General features: G+C 45.8%; 2 protein-coding genes across 5 annotated transcripts in view; both read right to left on the bottom strand.

Moving 5' to 3' along the window:
• The window catches only part of LOC147050099 (calcium-activated potassium channel subunit alpha-1a), a 105338-nt gene extending 103338 nt beyond the window's left edge, over positions 1-2000 (bottom strand). Inside the window, exon 1 of the mRNA XM_085922108.1 lies at positions 1082-2000. Coding sequence (XP_085778234.1) covers positions 1082-1384 — 303 coding nt within the window. The 5' untranslated portion in view covers positions 1385-2000. The remainder of the gene's footprint in view (positions 1-1081) is intronic.
• A 2253-nt stretch (positions 2001-4253) lies between these two features.
• The window catches only part of dlg5a (discs, large homolog 5a (Drosophila)), a 31124-nt gene continuing 18303 nt past the window's right edge, over positions 4254-17074 (bottom strand). Inside the window, exons 11-34 of one of the 4 annotated variants that reach the window (XM_085922116.1) lie at positions 16887-17019; positions 16227-16354; positions 15975-16150; positions 15802-15905; positions 14886-14978; positions 13613-14626; positions 13004-13121; positions 12789-12933; positions 12187-12320; positions 11981-12070; positions 11711-11879; positions 11169-11246; positions 9566-9728; positions 9353-9486; positions 9057-9221; positions 8787-8970; positions 8231-8379; positions 7369-7539; positions 6910-7100; positions 6690-6833; positions 6478-6605; positions 6176-6285; positions 5821-5930; positions 4254-5756 (exon numbers count right to left, since the gene is read on the bottom strand). In XM_085922116.1, coding sequence (XP_085778242.1) covers positions 5653-5756; positions 5821-5930; positions 6176-6285; positions 6478-6605; positions 6690-6833; positions 6910-7100; positions 7369-7539; positions 8231-8379; positions 8787-8970; positions 9057-9221; positions 9353-9486; positions 9566-9728; positions 11169-11246; positions 11711-11879; positions 11981-12070; positions 12187-12320; positions 12789-12933; positions 13004-13121; positions 13613-14626; positions 14886-14978; positions 15802-15905; positions 15975-16150; positions 16227-16354; positions 16887-17019 — 4135 coding nt within the window. In that variant the 3' untranslated portion in view covers positions 4254-5652. The remainder of the gene's footprint in view (positions 5757-5820; positions 5931-6175; positions 6286-6477; positions 6606-6689; positions 6834-6909; positions 7101-7368; positions 7540-8230; positions 8380-8786; positions 8971-9056; positions 9222-9352; positions 9487-9565; positions 9729-11168; positions 11247-11710; positions 11880-11980; positions 12071-12186; positions 12321-12788; positions 12934-13003; positions 13122-13612; positions 14627-14885; positions 14979-15801; positions 15906-15974; positions 16151-16226; positions 16355-16886; positions 17020-17074) is intronic. The other 3 variants (XM_085922117.1, XM_085922114.1, XM_085922115.1) reach the window with 3 other exon arrangements.

Here is a 17074-nt window from a genome sequence, read left to right as displayed (position 1 = left end):
GATAAGTTTTTGTAATTGTTCAAAGTAGTTAGTTGTCTGTGATGCTAAAGATGTTTCTCAGCAAGAAAAATATGAGCTAAGCAACATGACAGGCTTGTAGCGAGGAGATCTTTGGTATATCACACTTCCATTTAAACTGGACACACGGCACCAACACATCAAGGTCAAAGCAGATCACACTTCCCTCACGCAAGCACCCACCCACCCACTCATCCATCCGTCCATTATTAAGGCGCTTTGAATCTCCCTTCTGCTTTCACCTGAGACGGAGCGACTAGCTTATTTACATCTCAAATATCAAAGTAGCTCTCGGCTGCAGCCATTATGAAATAAAACACACTGCAGTTAGAGAGGAGTGGGGACTGATTGCCCCCCCACCCCACCCGTGTGAGTCAGAACCATGATTCAAACAAAAGTAGCCCACTATTTCGTACAAGTGCATGGATGGTACAGACAGCTGGGAGCGAGTGAGAGTGAGTCTCAGGCAAAGCGCTGGGAAACCATAGCTGGCGCCGACCCCTGCTGAGATTTTGGCAAATGAAGCAGGGTACATCCTGGAAGGGTCTCCACAACCAGTTATTCGGTGATGCTTCAATCAGGATGAGATTCAAGATTCAAGAGTTTTTATTTGCCATGTTTGAGCGTGCCAAACAAGGAATTCGGCTTCGGTACATCACAGCCTCTGTTCAACATTTAAGTGACTAACGACACTCAGGACATGTGAAAAATGACAAATATTCTCAAACATCCCCTGATCTTAAACTCCCAGGAGGGCAAGGAAAAACTCAAAACTCCATCTAGGGGAAATGAGAAACCCTGAGAAGAGACCACAAATGGGAGGGTCCCTCTTCCAGGATGACCAGGCTGCAATGGATGCAGAGAGGACACATAGTACAAACAGTGTAGAGAATTCAATGGCGACCTTTGGTGACTTGTCAATCCAAGGCATACAGAGGAGCATTCACATTGACATCTATGGACTGTGACAAATTACTTGACAAAGAGTACACAAAGATTCAAACTCTGGTCCTTTGGGCTGCAAGTATGCACAAATTGAACACACATTTTCCACCCCCTTTACCTTGCTTTTAACGTTGCAGTGGCAGCACACGGTCCACAGGTACTTGAGGGTCCTCCACAGCAGGATGATGAAGAGCCCCCCGAAGAAGGTCACCATGGAGGAGGCGAGGAACGCCCACCACATGCGCTGCCCATTATTGTCACAGGGCACCTCGGACGAGAAGGGAATGACGACGTCTTGCATCTTGGAGATGAGGATCGAGGAGTCGGCGGCGGCGGCTTTGGGCGGCGGAGGGTCGCTATCGCTTGTCCTCATAGAGCTGGCGCTGCCGTGGGGGACCGTGCCATCCGCCTCGGCTAGCATGGGGGAGCCTTGGAGAGCCTTGGCCGGCGTCCCCAGCCCCACTCACCAGCCATATCGCCTGGGGTACCACGAGAACAAACAACCTCCCCCTATTGACGCTCTTGCTGGAGATCCCGTCAATTGTTTGGCGTCACGTGAAAAAAGCAAAACAGCCCAAAAAAGCAGATGGGCGGAGGCATTTAACATCCGAATTGGCAGTTTTAATCGAAATCAGACAAGTGCGGGTCACCGTTCGCCATGCAAGACGACGACGACGGCCTGCAGCCGCCGGTGACAGCGCTCGTCCCGCAGGGGGGTCGCGGTGGGGAACAACCTTCCAGAACGAAAACACTTTAACGATGCAAATTAAAAAAGGAATATAACGCTCCACGGTTGGGACACCTTGCACTAGCCGTCTTCCATCCGATCCTTTTCCCCCTCCACCTTACTCACTCGATGCACTTCTGTCAGGCGACTCTTGCGGGCGTTTGTGGCCAAAAGAGCCGCAGAGGAGCTCTGGTGCTCCGGTGGCCGTCGTCAGTCAAGTGAAGGAGGCTGCATGTACTCGACTAGTGGACGAATGCGTGCATGCGTGCAGAGTGACTGCGAGAGAGAAAGAAAGAGAGAGAGCGAGAGAGAGAAACGGGCGTGTGCCATGTGTGTTGGTGTCTCCCTCCACAGCTGAGCGCCTGTCAAGAGGATGCGAGAACGCTCCACAAGGGGGCGCTAATACAACCGAAAACAAAAAGTTCAAACTTTTTTTTTAAAATCATGTTAAATTAACGCAAAAACTTGCAAACGTGTTTATCTTACAAAAATGTACCTTTATTTTAATTGCACGATAATTACTCATGTGCACGTTTTCATATAATTAAAGGAGTAATATTTTATACATCTTTTTCATTATATTCATTCTTGAACAAATTGCATGTGGTGCCCATTGTGTGCAAAACTACTTAGTTCCATGATTTCCTTTAAGTTTAGTTTTGTTTGACCTTAATGTTATATACCCTTTTTGAATTTGGATCTCAAGCCAATTGTGCCAGAGTCCCTAATGATTTGACTTGTGAATCAAATGATTACGTGACACTTTCATTAAGCAGAGTGCTTCCATTTTCCCAGTTGCGAGTGTTTGTTTTTCCATGCGTGACGTTTTCATTAGGTAAACAACTAAAGTGTGATGAATATATTTTCCGGTCATTACAGATCACATAATAATAGGCTAAAACAATAAACAGGTGCAGATTGGTGAGGCGCAACTGTAGCAAGAGCACGGAGCATGTGTAGCTGGGCCTAGAAAAAGGATAGGGGGAGAAACAGCTGTCTGGGGTTCTAAAAAAACAGGCGACTCCGGGGATGCCTGGTGGGCGGATGCACGCTGCCACATGTGTCACAAGCCTCCAACAATAGAGAACCCTTGAGGCAGGTGCATCTCAGGGGTCAAGCACAAGTCACAATTCATTCATAATGGGTGTCCCAATACTTTTAGCTGTAATTTTAATTTTATTTTTAAGTCTTACATTATAAAAAAAAAGTTTGGGGGGGGAATATCTGAAGGTTTTTAAAAGTTAAATCATGTTACCCTTAAGAGGGGCCCAAAGTGAGTTGAACCCATGATATATTTTATTATATATATTTTCAGAATATTTTATCCATATTGAGAGGTTTATAATTTAGAGCTTTTGTAAAATAAGTTTTAAGTATTAAGTTTTGAATAAAATATTCTAAGTTGATAGCATTTGAAAGCGGCAGTTTATAACGTACATGAATATAGTCATATTAAAGCAGCAGTTGCAGAGACCGCCCCCGGCTGGAAAGATGAGGAACTGCCACAGTTAAAAAGGTACTGCCGCACCATTAAACTTCACTGCAATTTTTTTTTTAATGCACAAAAAAAAAAAATGCAAGAATGAAAATAGTCAACTACATCAATGTACCCAATGATGTCCTGTGAGCATACGGCTTTTCAAATAATAAAAACACTTCAATTAAACACTGATAGTTGTGATACGGACAAAAAACAAAAGACTTTTATTATGTTAATGTCTCAACATACAAATCACATTCTGTTCATAAAAAGAGACGTTCAATCAGTACCTGCATCGCATCGACAAACATACATGTAATATACGGCATTTTCCTCTAACGTGCTAGTATCTACACAGAAAAATAGTAACATTACACTTTTTACTTTTTTTAGATCTTTTTTTTAAAGCCCAATAGACAAACTGGTGGACCAAATTTCCTCTGAAAAACTGTGCAAGAATAGATAGATCCCTTTTTTTTTTTTTTTTTTGAATAATTCTAATACGTGTTCCTTTTTGATCTCGTAAGACTAAAAAGGCCCTTGATGAAATGTACGGAACTGATGTGAGACATTGAAAAAGAAAATGTTAATTAGTTACAGTAGAAATGATAGTACCTAGTATTGGTAGCCTACTGGAAACCTGGCAACAGTTACATGTTTACAGTTCACAGCTGAACAAGTGCAAAACAAACATAAAAAGGGCTTGAGACATTTTTTTTTTTTTTTTGTGGATTTTGGCACAAGAAAATTGTTTGCGGGAAGGCCGTCCACAGTTTTTCCTCCCTACTCAAAGTGAAATTAAATAACAGAACAAATGTCACTAAACGATGACTTGAAGATATTACCCTGCAAATGTCGCTTCATACCGTCTCTTCTTTTCAAGAGTACATTGATAGGTGACTGACAATTAACCACAAAAAGAGAAATCAAACCAACATGCTAACTTGACTTCGTAGGCACGTGACCTAGTGAAAATACACGGAATATATTCTTTTCTATATAGATTTATATACTGTGTGCATATATATATATATATATATATATATATATAAGTTTTTTTTATGTGTATCTGCATACTCTATGTTGTTAAATACATGTTAAAGAGATAGGAGGATATAATTACACAGTGGTCTGTCTAGCCCTGGAGTGCATTCTGAGTAGTTGAACCCGTTTGGAAGCCATATCGGCCTCCGACCTTCTTAAAAAAAAAAAAATAATAATAATAATACAAGTCGGCCATTGTCACGCGCTTGCCACCACAGCCCCGTGTTGGGAGTGAACACAAGTCTACTTCGGGGAGGGGAAGGGGGCTGCTTGGAAATCAGGCGTCTTCTAGCGAAGGCACTTTCCGAAAGGCCTGTGATAAACGCTGGCACACTCCCTGCTACTACAAAGAGGACACAATGCATAGAGCTAACGTGCGGTTGCCGTCGGCGCGGGCAGTGTGAGCGCAGCTACAGTACGTCATGACAACCGCCTTAACACTCATTACAACAACAAGAACAAATACAACAGACTTGAACACAAACGAAATCCACAATAGTTGTCAGTCGGGTGCATAATTGTGTGGTGGGGTTCGTCCATGGGAACTGCTACACAGAGTGAGAGTGTTAGGGCCATGATGAAAAGCACAAAAAAAAATTACGTCATTGATAACTGTAAAGTCTTTACAAGAGGACAACCGTTTTACAAGAATAAAGTTATATTTATACAATAATGTCATAATATGGAGGGAAAAGGTTAGTACTTTCTAAGATTAAAGAGAAACTAAAATAGTACAGGCGCAAGAATAGACACAACACGCAACGTGTTTGTGTCATCACATGACAAAAATCCAAAAATGAAACAACGCTCAATTTAGTCAAACAAGTGTTTTGAAGAAAATCCTAAATAAAACAAAATAATGTTTTAACATAAAAAACGGTACTATACGCTACCTTTTTATATAAAGCAAATCATTATGTAAATATTCAAAAATTTATCTCATTATTTTTCCCCATGTAAAAAAATAACCTTATTCTTGTAAAATTACAACTTTTCCCCCTTTCATTCTATTCCCTTCCGATTTGAACTTTGAACTATTTTTTTTCCTCTCTCATACTTTTTCCTTCCCGCTTTTCAGCATGGCCCCAATGCTCCTTTGCTTGGTTGTGAACATAGTGTTAAGGTTCTGAGTATACAACAGAGGGAGTGGAGGCTGGATTAGGCTCACAAGAGTCAATATTGATCACATACACACGCACACGCAATTTGAGCACACATTCAGCACACACACACATATATACACATACACCACCAATGAGTCCTGCAGGAAGACTGAATGAGCTTGAAGGTGGAGAGCCAGTGCTACGTGCCTGCTCTGAAGTACTTGGAGAAAATAACAAAAAATAGATATCAATAATTTACAATATAGTGTACCTTATGTATGTTGTGAGGAAGCTTTCATGAATTAGTGTTAAGGACAAGCGCTCCTTTCGCCTCGCTAAGGGCACCCGAGCGGAGTCCACAGGACTTTACTTTGTTCTTGATCCACTATGGTCATGATCTGAGTGCAAATGTATGGGAGGGAGCCGCCTTGGACAATACCTGCGATGGAGACGCATTATATTAAACACACTGGAAAAACGTATACACATGCGCATGCACACACCTGTAAAGAACTTGCTATAATCTTGCTCGATCTTCTGCGCGCTTTCAAACTGCTCCTTGGAATGTTTCTGAGACACTTTGTCCCGCAGATAAACAGGATCTTTCTGCTCCCTGGGGACAAACGTAGACAGACACATTAGTTACGAACGTGTAGTGGAGAGATAGTGCTAAATTGTTTTTCGCCATTTCTGTTTTCCTGAAGACAAAAAAACAGAACTCTCTTTCAAAAAACAAGATACAAATTATACATTTGCTGAGATGACATGCTGCGGAGGCCAAATGTAATTGTTTCATGAAAATTAATATATAACATTGGCATCCAGCAATTTTATTGTGTGTGTTATGATGCCACTTACTTGATCTGCTTGGCATTTTTGTAGCGAACAAAGACAACAATGGGATAAATGTGAACGCTGTGGAGCCTCTCGATGGCGTGTGGCGCGATGTCCAGCAAACAGTGACAACCCTGCAATGAAAAACAAACAAATCCCTCATAAACCAAAGGGGATTAAAAAAAAAAAAAAAAGATTTGCTGTTTGCCGGCATCTTTATTTCACGTCGGCAATGAAGTACAATAAACCCTTATGGCAAGAGATTAAGAACAGACAAATGTAGAGTTATCATGTCGGATTAAAGCTTGTTGAAATGGGGCAAGTACCTTCTCTGTTATTTCCTTGATGGATGCGACCGTGGTAACGTCAAAATGGCCGCTGCGGCGCTTGTAGTCGATGAAGAGGCAGTCCTTGACGCCGCGCTCAATGGCTTGTTGGGATGCCTTCATCACCTCTGCAGAAACAAAGACAAATGAAATATTTTCTATTGCATTGTTTTATAAAAATGACTTGGGCAATTATGCTATTAGAAATTCACCTAGCACACATCTGAAGAACTTCCCCGGAGACTCTTTGACTAGCATCTCTTTGATGGGGTCCGTCAGTGGGCCAAGGACCAGAACGGGTCTAGGAGAGGCGCACTCCACTTTCTGGACTCTCTGGTAGGCCAGGCTAACGCATTCTATAAACACAAAGTTCACACACGATGATGACATCAGCGGGGACCTCAGACACCGTCGGCCCGTGCGATCGCACACCTTCCAGGAAGGGGATGGAGTCGGTGCTGATGGCATCCAGAGCCACAGTCTCCTTGCTGTCTTTGGAGCTGCTGCGTTTGTGCTTCTGCTTCCTCCTGAAGAAGGAGCGGCGGGCGGCGGCCGAAAGAGTCTTGCCAGATTCCTCCTTCATCTCGGTCACGCTGTGCCGCCGGTAGAACTCTTGGTCCATCCTGGAATGTCGGAGATTGTGTTAATTGTTATTCTGCTCTGTGAAATCAACTCAAATGCATAAAAGTGGAAAACAATGAGAGCATCTTCTGACTCTGTAATGTTTTAATTAATTTGATTATTTTTTTTAAATGGCATTGCTAATTTATATTAACTATCATGGATTTACTGGCATTAAATTAAGATGCATATTTGTTCCTTCTGTTTCTATTCTATATTATGAATTTCAGGATAAAAGTGTTTGTGTGCAGCATTGTTTACTCAACACACATGTACTTGCTGGGGATCTGCCCCCTCTGAATCTGCTGCGCGTTCTCATCCAGCTGCCAGGCCATCCACGTCCCAAAGCTGCCCTTTGGTAACGACTCGTCCACATAAAGGATGTCGTCCTTCTTGAACGTCAGGTCGCCCTCTGCCTCGCCCACGCGGTCATAAAGTGCTCTGGATTGGAGGGGAGTTATGTTGAAGATGGTGAGGAGAGACGAGCATCAAGTTGATGAGGCGGCGGATGCGACGGCACAGTTTGGCGAGTGAACTAGACAACGAGGATGAGTTTATCCACACGTGCTGTGGGCCCCACTCGTGTCCCGCTGGATCCTCCTAAGTCATTCCCCCCGAGCAGCCTATCTTTGACAGCCAGGCGGACCGAGTATATTTACTGCATATGACATCACCAGCACACTTGCCTATATGACAAGTGACTGCGGCAGATGCTGTGACACTGCTCCCCCTCCCCTTTCTTTCTGAATCAGATGATGATTCGACAATGTTTAACTACTGTAGTACAGTGCCAACTAATGCTGAGGAGCACTTCCTGTTGGCTGGTATTAGCAGCCTTCATGAATACCGACATCTTAAAATAAGGCACAAAAAGCCTGAGCGGCAACTAAAGAAGGATGTTAGTGGCGGCGTGCGTGCAGAGAGTAGAGAAGAAGTCACCTAAATCGGACATTTAGAATCACAGGATGAGGGACGTAATTGGTTAGATGAGAAAAATCCTTGCTTGTTCAAGGGACGCTCTGGTGGCTGCGCTATTAATAGCAACATAGAACCACATGGGGATGCTTGGGGAAATGTGTGCAGTCTTTTTACACCGAGCGTGTGTGCAATGTGCAAGTGTGTGTGTGTGTACCTAATATAAAAGCCATCTCCTGGAACATCTTTGAGCACATTGAAGTCATCCGCCCGATGCTGCACCTTGAACGTGACGGTCTCAGCCGGCTTCAACATCTCCACGTAGACTTCTTCTGCTGTCTTGTTCTTCATATTCACCGAGTTATACTGCAAAATGAGTCAGGGGTGGAAATAAAAGGAGTGTTATTACTGGCGGTGTGCGTTTACCTGAAAAATCATTTGCTGCATCTTACGTGGGCGGCACAAGCTTTTAGTGGAATTAAAGAGGCGCCATATTGATTTGAGGCACCGGGGAGGAAAAGAGCAAACAGAAGGGAAGATTGAAGGACAGAAAGGGTGACGGAGCTGAATGCTAATTCCATGAAGCATTTCCATTCAGAGGCGGCGGTGGCACGCCAGGAGATGTTTTGGTATTTTATGAGCAAGTACTACATTGGACCCTTGCTCATAGGAAATATTGGAAGAAAGTAATACTAATTGACTCGTTACAAAATAATGAACAAAAGATGTTTGAAGTAACTATTTAGCACTATTTAGGAACGAAACTGCCATACCTCCAGGATGAGGTCGCCGGGGCGCAGGCCGTCGGCTCCTCTGGCAGGACTGTCCTCATCCAGACTGTCTACGTAGACGCCTCGCAGGTTCCCGCCACACAGCGTGATTCCCACCTCTACCCCGGGCCGGTGCACCGTCACCAGTCGCGGTTCGCCCGCCTTCTTGTTGCTATCGTATTGCGATCTGTGAGGCAACAAAAGAGAGAGAAAGAGCGATATGACGTTACCAAAGACGGTTTTGCTCTTTAGTCCTTTTGAGACTGTATTCACCTGACATAGTTGCGGGGGCTGGTGGTGGGCGTGGTTTGCTTGGAGGACGGTGTGAGGGTGCCCTCGTCCTGCTCGCTGAGCGTGTCGATAGCGGAGTGATTTTCCGGGGTAGCGGCCCCGCTGCCCTGCGGTGTGGACTGAGTACTGACTGGCTCGAGGCGGGAGCTGCAACCAAGCAGAGAAGCTAAGCAAGCACACGCTTAGAGTGTTTTATAAGCCTTCCTGTGGGTCATCGCTACATTAAAATCAAACCTTACAAAAAAAATAATAATAAATGTTCGAAAACAGAAAAGTACCTGGAGCGAGAATGGTTGCCCAGCTGGTACATGTGTGGGTTGTACTGGGCCATGATGGTGATGGTGTCGCACTGCTGGCCAATGATGAGTCGAGCCTGCTGTTCCGTAGCGTTTCGCAAGTTGATGCCATTGAACTGAAGAAGGAAGGGTGAAATTAAGTTTGAATGACCCACACGCTATAGAAATAAAGTAGGCTAGGGCTAAGTAACTTACCTCCAGTAACTGGTCTCCGTACTCTAGTCCCGCTTGGTGGGCGATACTGCCTCCAGTAACTTTGGAGACGAAGATACCGCCGTTCTCCCCACTTACGATAGAGATGCCCAGAGGCTCAGCGCCTTTGTGCACGATGACGTTGCGAGGTTCCTCCAGGTAAGGCCTGCAAGGAAAATATTTGCTCTTTATGTTTGTGAATTTTCTAATAAAAGGAAAGGGTCAGTATTTCACAGTGGTTGATGTTTCTTTCAACAAATTCATATATAGCCCATTTTCTCAAAAAGTGGAGCCTATTCTAGTTAGCCACACCCTCGATTTGTCACTAGGGCACAAAGACATAAATGGATAATTTAGAGTTTTTAATGAGAATGTGTCTTTAAGGATCTGTAATAGGACTCACCTCACATCATTGCTTTTTTTTCCTTTTCTTTTTACCCTGATGAAAAAAAATCTAGTGACATCATAATTTGTTTATTATTAAAGTTACTATTAAAGTGGATGTCACTATTTGAGGAAAATTGCCTATTTTTATGTGTATAATATCAGTTTTGATTTCATTACCGGGAGGAATCCTAAAATGATTAGAGAGTGATGTGTGTGTGTGTGTGTGTGTGTGTGTGTGTGTGTGTGTGTGTGTGTGTAACCTCTACAAACATGGCGGGATTGGGCATGGCACAAAATTCCATGAAGGAACATCAGAGGGATGGATTAGCAGCCAGAGACGAGGGCCAAAGAGAGTGGCGTACAAACACGGCCAAGCCCAAAAGCTCACGGTTGAGTAATACTAATAATGCCGTTGCGTAACATACACACTGCAGACTGCAGGACCACTCGGCTTGCAGCCAATATACACACATGCATGTTGACCGTGTGGACGACACATGCAATATCTGAGAGGGATTTCCGCCACGTGAAGGGAGACAAGTGCAGACAGGATCAGCCAATGTATTATGAATACAGTGGTGCCTTGAATTAGGAGCTTAGTTTGTTCCGTCACTGCCCTTATAACTCAAAACTCTTGCGTCTCAAAGTCCCAAAATAAGAAAAAGAATAGAATAAGAAAAATAGAACTAGCTGTATTGCACTACATGAACAGTAATATAATTCAATAATATCATGTAAAAAATTAAACAGCATAGTGAGATAATTAAAATTCTTCTCTTTGTACCTTAGCCACAAGGGGGCAATATAATGCACAGAAGAACGACACCGAGCTGTCACCATGACTAAAATCTCATACCTCACATTTTTGCTTGAAACTCAAGATTAAAAAAACATACAGTAGTTAAAAAAAAATGTATTCGAATGTTTACTTGTAAGTCAAAGTACCACTGTATAGTCAAACCGGAGTAGCTATCTAACAAGGGGCCTTCTCTTGGGGTGTTCTAATGCAGCATGCAGACGACTAGCAATCTAAACAAGCGTTCACATCTACTTTTGCATTCAATATGCCGCACAGGATTTTCTGCCTCTGTCCGTGGCATCTGCCTCACAGCGGACAAGCAGGTGAACGACAGGGGGGGGGACTCGGGTACAGGGAACGGGAGGGATGGGTCAAGAGGAAGGCGTCGCAATGCCAACGGCGCCGTGAGGCAAAACGAACCTGAGGCACCTGAGAGAGGAGAACCTCGGCCTCGCGGCCGGAGGAATCCTCAGAAAAGATCGGTTACGGTAAAGCGATCTGGAAACCGGAGGTGTGGCGGAGAAGCGGGAGGCAGATAAGAAAGGAGGACACACAGACATCAAAGTGAGACAGCAACACACGTGTGATTCACTGAAGGCTGCTGTCGTGCCAAATGAAACAAACAGAAGTGGAAAGAAGAGAAGCAAATGATAAGCACGGGAGACGGAAATTCTTAATATCGCTGAGGGGCCGCAGTCGCTCTGACAGTGATGGACCTGTTGCTTGGCAACACCTTTGGAGTAGAGTCTTCAAGGAGCATCTTGGAGGCAACTGTTTGTGATGATCCTTATTATCATCCTCTCCGTCACTCACTCCGCTACATCTCTTTTACTCAAGCACTTTACTCAAACAACAGCGAGCGCTCTCATCAACTTGACAGCAGAGCCAAAAACGTCTCCAAGCATTAGAGGAGTGCAGATGTGGAACCCAGACTTGGAATGGACAGATTAGTGCTTTCGTACCTGTCCTTCCTGCGCTCGCCGACCGGCACCGGGCTGACAGAGATGCGAGGTAATGTGGAAATGGAGCCTTGCGATTGGTTGCTGGCGAAGGACGATGTCTCCAGGTTGAGCGGCGACTGCGGTGGCGTGATGAGGCTGGGGCTGCTGCACTCTGAATGCGAGAGGGAGCCTACGTGGGGAAAAAAGCAGACGGGGAGGTTCGAGAAACAACGCCTACCTATGAAAGAATTTGAACACTAGCATGCGCTGCTTTACTCATGACTACCGTACCTCTGTCCGACCCCAGCATGGAGCGAGGATAGCGGGGAGTAGAAGGGATCTTGATTCTCTCTGCCCGGTACTGGACATTATTAGAAGAACCTGTGGTGGAAAGGTAGATGGCAGAGGAATGAATGGGGGCAACGTCTGAAAAGCGGCTCGTGACAAGGGAGTCTGCGACCTTCACACGGACGTGCATGCGTGCGTGCCAGACTGACCGAGTCGTGCGCTGGAGGGCAGTGAGTGTGTACCGTGTGACGCTCGGCTGCCGCGTGACGACGAGGATTCGGTAAAGTCGCCGCCCCGCTTCTGCTGGCTGAGATCCAGACTCAAGCGACCCTGATGTTGAGGGCTGGCAAAAGAAGAGGAGGCATGAAGCCTTCGGAAATGAAATAATGCATACGATTGCATGAATATGCAAGATGTTTCACAGTTAATTCAATTGACGGGCTGACCCCAATAGCCACTGTAAAACATTGAAGCAATGCCACACTAACTGAATTTAATTATTTGCTTTCGCACTATGGGTAACAGACTCATTTGAAACTATTAGTCATCAGGAGAAGCCAAAGAGGGAACACTAAGAAAAATACTTGCTCATTTTAATAATAACCGCGTCCTAATTCAGCGGCTGCGTTGGAAGGCCGATGACATCATAAGGGTAAATGAAGGTTGTCCACTGATGAGGCCTTGACCCCCGCCAACCTTTTTTTCTTTGTTTTTGTTTTGTTGGCTATTTTTCATCCATTTCAGCTGAGGCTACTGTGTAAGATGGAAAGGAGTCCTTGAACCAAAACGGGAAGCGCAGAGAGGAGATCACCTGGTGGGCACGTGCTGGTGACAGATCTGGGATGCAACTGACGGACAGTTGCTGGTATGGACACGATGGCTGCGCACCGTGTACACGGGATTCCTCATCACGGCCGTCACGGCGGGGCACGGAGACAGACCCCTGTGGGCTGAATCTGACAAGACAACGGATGGTGACTCGGTGAGGTCGTACGAGGTTGCAGATGGAGTGGTTGAGAGACTCACTGGGAGGGAGGCCGCCGTTGTAGACGGTGGGCACAAAGCCGACGCTGTGCCGATGGGAGCGGCTGGGGGAGGAGCGCAGCATGTCCCGTGGCTCCGGTGAATGCTCGTCAGAGTAGCTCTGTGACACATGACAGGAACTGGTTAGTGTTCTCCCCTTTAGGCTAGAAAACGCGGGGGGGGGGGGGGGGGGGGGGGGGGGAGGCATGACATTGTGGTACTTTAAAATAAACGTTTATCTCCACTGTGAGAGCTTTTGTGGTCCGGGGGCTGTCTACTTCTTGGCTTGCCGGTTGTCTGAGCCCCGGGGAGTGAGTCAGCTCCCGGTGCTTGGTGTCAGTGCAGTAGTATCGATCACTCTGACATGCTGGCTCAGAAAGCAAAGTCCTTTGGCAGAATGTAGAAGGGGCTGTAAATTCTGAGGGTGGAAAAGTTTGGCCTGGTGGGAGGATGCGAGATATGTCTTTTTGTTGAGGGCCCACACCTCTAAACAACATAGTGTCACTTTAATAAACAAGCTATTGATCTATCAGAGGGGAGGAGGCGTGATTATTTGAACAACGGTGATTTAGTGCATTGTTATCGGAGTTTTAATTCACTTAACGGACTGACCTGGAATGCGGGAAGAGTGATGGTTTGTGGTGTCATCCTGCGGCGAAGGGCGGGGGCGGATTTAGGTCGTGGCCTTTTCACTTCTTGATCTTCGCCCCGGGTTCGCCCGATGTCCTCGTCGCACGATTTTCTCGAGGTCAGGACTTTACCGTCCAGGAAGTAGTGGTTGCCATTTCTGTCTCGCTCCCGCTCACCCGCCGCTGTGGAGACGGCGCTGTCGCCTTTGCCATCGGCTGTGATGGTGCAGTCGGATGCGGAGCTGCTCTGAGGTTTGTGTTTGAACTTGAAGGAGTCGCTGCGAGTGGGGGGCGTCGGCGGGGTCGGGGTGGGAGTGGAGGAGGAGGAGTGAGAGTCGGTCTTTGAGGGCTGGGGGGAGTGCGACGCCGCGGCCGCCGCTATTTGATTGGCCGCCATGTACTCCAGCTTAGAGGAGGGCGTCTCGGGGCGTTTGAATGTGTCCGGGTCGAAGATGGACTTCCTCTGCTTGGGGGATTTGTATATAGAGAGCTGCGCTGCCGCCGAGAGTGGGCCGCTGTTATCCGGTGCCACTGACATGCCCCCCACCACCATCTTTGGCCACGTTCCTCCGCTGTGCTTCCTGTCCTGCGCCGTCTCCATGGTGAGGCAGTCAGGTGCGGAGACGGGCTCGAATGGCAGGGAGGACGGTGCCTTGGAGTAGGTACAGCACTCTTGGAAGGCGCTGGGGCCGTAGCGGCCGGCGCCCAAGTCGGACGCCGGCCGCAGGCTCGTGGCGTGAAGAGAACCCATGGAGAACGGTTTGCCCATGTCCCCGTAAAGCTCATCGGGTTCCCCTCGGTGCTTCCTCCTCTCGCCGAAAATGCCACTTGTCCCCACGTCGGGGCAGAAGATGTCCGTCTGCGTGGAGCTGTTGTGTTTGAGGTTGCGGCTATTTCGGGAGTGGATCTCAGACAGGTGGATGCGTCCGTTGGACTTGTCTGATGAATCACGCAGACTCTCAAAGATGTTCTGGCCTGATGTACTGTGAGGAAAAAACTGCGAGACAGAAGGCAGACATGTCAACCACTGCTTGAATTTCAATTTTAATCAAAACGTTACCCAAAGAATCAACTTTGTGCGTGTCACAATTAAAATAAATAAATCCCAATGAACAAAGAACGCACAAAACGGAAGGTTACACTTCTCACAAGACAAACTTACTCAACTGCTATGTAGGGCAAGAAAAAAAAAAGTAGGACAAAAGTTCTTTGAAGGATTCAGGAAAAGAGGCTCAGAGAGCAAGTGTGCCGCCCACCTTCATGAGAGAAAGGCTGAGAGAGTCTCTGCAGTTCCTCAGCAAGGCCTCGCACTCTGTCACCGACTTGTTATCCAGAGCGATGCCGTTTATCTGGGGAGAGGAGACGACAGCAAGAAGGACGGGTCCTTCTTCATTAAGGTGCTGTGCTTTCTGGCCTGACATTTCCTGTCAGGTGTGTGCTTTGTTGTGGATGGCAGTGCGCTTGAAAACGATGTAACGGAGGTGACAGAGCAACGCCCGGGGATTGGAACGTGCGCTACATTTTGTCAGTGGCGGTGGGAGGTGAGGGCGGCAGAGGAAATCTAGGCCAGCGTGGTTCAGCGCTCAGGACCTCAATTGTCCCATTTACATCACAATGCTTGAGAGGGATTGTTGAAATAAGACGCTCGGAGATAAGAAATAGAGGGTGGATGTCATATTGGGCTAAGATTAAAGTTGGCCTGAACAAGGAGATGAATGCATTTTATCAAGCAGTGAAAAGTGTCTTTTGCCTTCCGGGTTTGACATTCAAGCACTCTTCCCAGTGCTGAAGCGGACATCTTTTCTCAAATCACATTACTGGTAAATTTTGTACGAGTCAGAGTTTCAAGCATGATTACGTAATAGATCAAACCCAAGGCACAATTTGTAGTCATCTTATTATCAGTGCGCCATTTCACCTCCCAAAGCTGCATGAGCATTTAATCGAAAATAAAAGAATTCACTCATTTTTTTCCCCCCTCTCTACTTTCCATACTTATCTGAGTTATGTGTAATGGGATGGAGAAAAAAAAAAAGCCTGGATTTGAAAGCCCAAAGGAATATGAGTCAGATACGGTGCGATAGATGCGACAGAAGGCAGCATATATATATATATTTTTTTAATGTGAGGAAGCGAGAGAGAGGATTTATGAAAAAATAGTGTATGACTCACAGCGATGAGTCTGTCTCCAACAGCGAGTGTGCCCTCTCTGGCTGCCGGACTGCCCTGCACCACTGTGGTGACAAAGACGCCGTTTTCTAGACCTATTCCGCTGTCTGGAACACATCAGATAATAGCAACTACTAAGTACTTGTGGGATCAATTTTGTCAAATTCACAAGCTACCTTTGTGGCCCATGAGGTTGATGTGAACGGGAGTGAGCAGCCTGCCACCGAGAGATTTTCTCCTTCGTACCACCATGTTGATGAGCCCCCCGATATTGAGGACCGCCTTCATCACCTGCTTCCTGTCCTTATTGGTCAGGTCGATATCGTTTATCTTCAGTAACCAGTCGTTCACCCTGGAAGCGCAAAGAAAGCCATCAAGACTGACTTACAGGATGTCAACAGGAAGCTTCCAGATACGGGCATGCTCACCTTAACCTTCCATCTGCAATACTTCCTTTGTCCACCCGTGTCACAAATATTCCACAGTCTCCTGGTAAATATGGATCATTTACCCCCTCGGCTATATCGAACCCAAGCGCCTTCAAGTCCATGTCGTCCTGTAAATTGCAAGCTTTCAGTAAACTGTCACACAAGTACAGGGCAAAGTTAAACACTATTAATTACAGTTTTTCATTTGATTGTTTTAAATTCCTGGCCAACAAATCTGAATATTAATTGAAATAATGACTTGACTACTGCGTTAGCAAAGAGGTGAGAATATAGTTGTATAGAATATAGTTCTTTATTGATTTGGGTGATATGGAAAAGCATTGGGGCCTGCTTTTTTTCTCCTCCGAATCCTGACTTTAATCTAAATAAATTCTGACATTTAAATGAGAATTCTGTCTTTAATCTAAAAATTCTGACATTAAAATGAGAATTCTGACTTAAATCACAGAATTCTGAACGTAAAATCAGAATTATGAGAAAAAAGTCAAAATCCTGTCAACATGTTTTTTTCTACTGCCCATTATAATTTTCCGTAGGGTTGGGTTACGTCGTTTCCATAAAAATGGTACAATCCCCTGAATTGTATTCTAAGATAAAAATAGCCTCCGAATCGAATCCAAATCAGGGGGCTGTTCTTACCCTGTCCTTCTCAAATTCCACAACCTCAGTCTCCCACTCAAGGGAATCAGTGTCGATGGCAGAGTCGTGAGAGCTGTGGGCCATCAGCTGACAGAAGCGGGCCTCCTTCTCCAGCTGCCCTTCCATTTTCTCCCTTTAAGAACCAACATGGTCAAAGGTCAGCCGATGGAGGATGAAAACAGATGTCA

Source organism: Syngnathus leptorhynchus, chromosome 10, assembly GCF_054491065.1.
Source record: "Syngnathus leptorhynchus isolate UIUO chromosome 10, UIUO_Slep, whole genome shotgun sequence".
Lineage (NCBI taxonomy): Eukaryota > Metazoa > Chordata > Actinopteri > Syngnathiformes > Syngnathidae > Syngnathus > Syngnathus leptorhynchus.
This window is presented reverse-complemented; position numbering and strand designations above follow the sequence as displayed.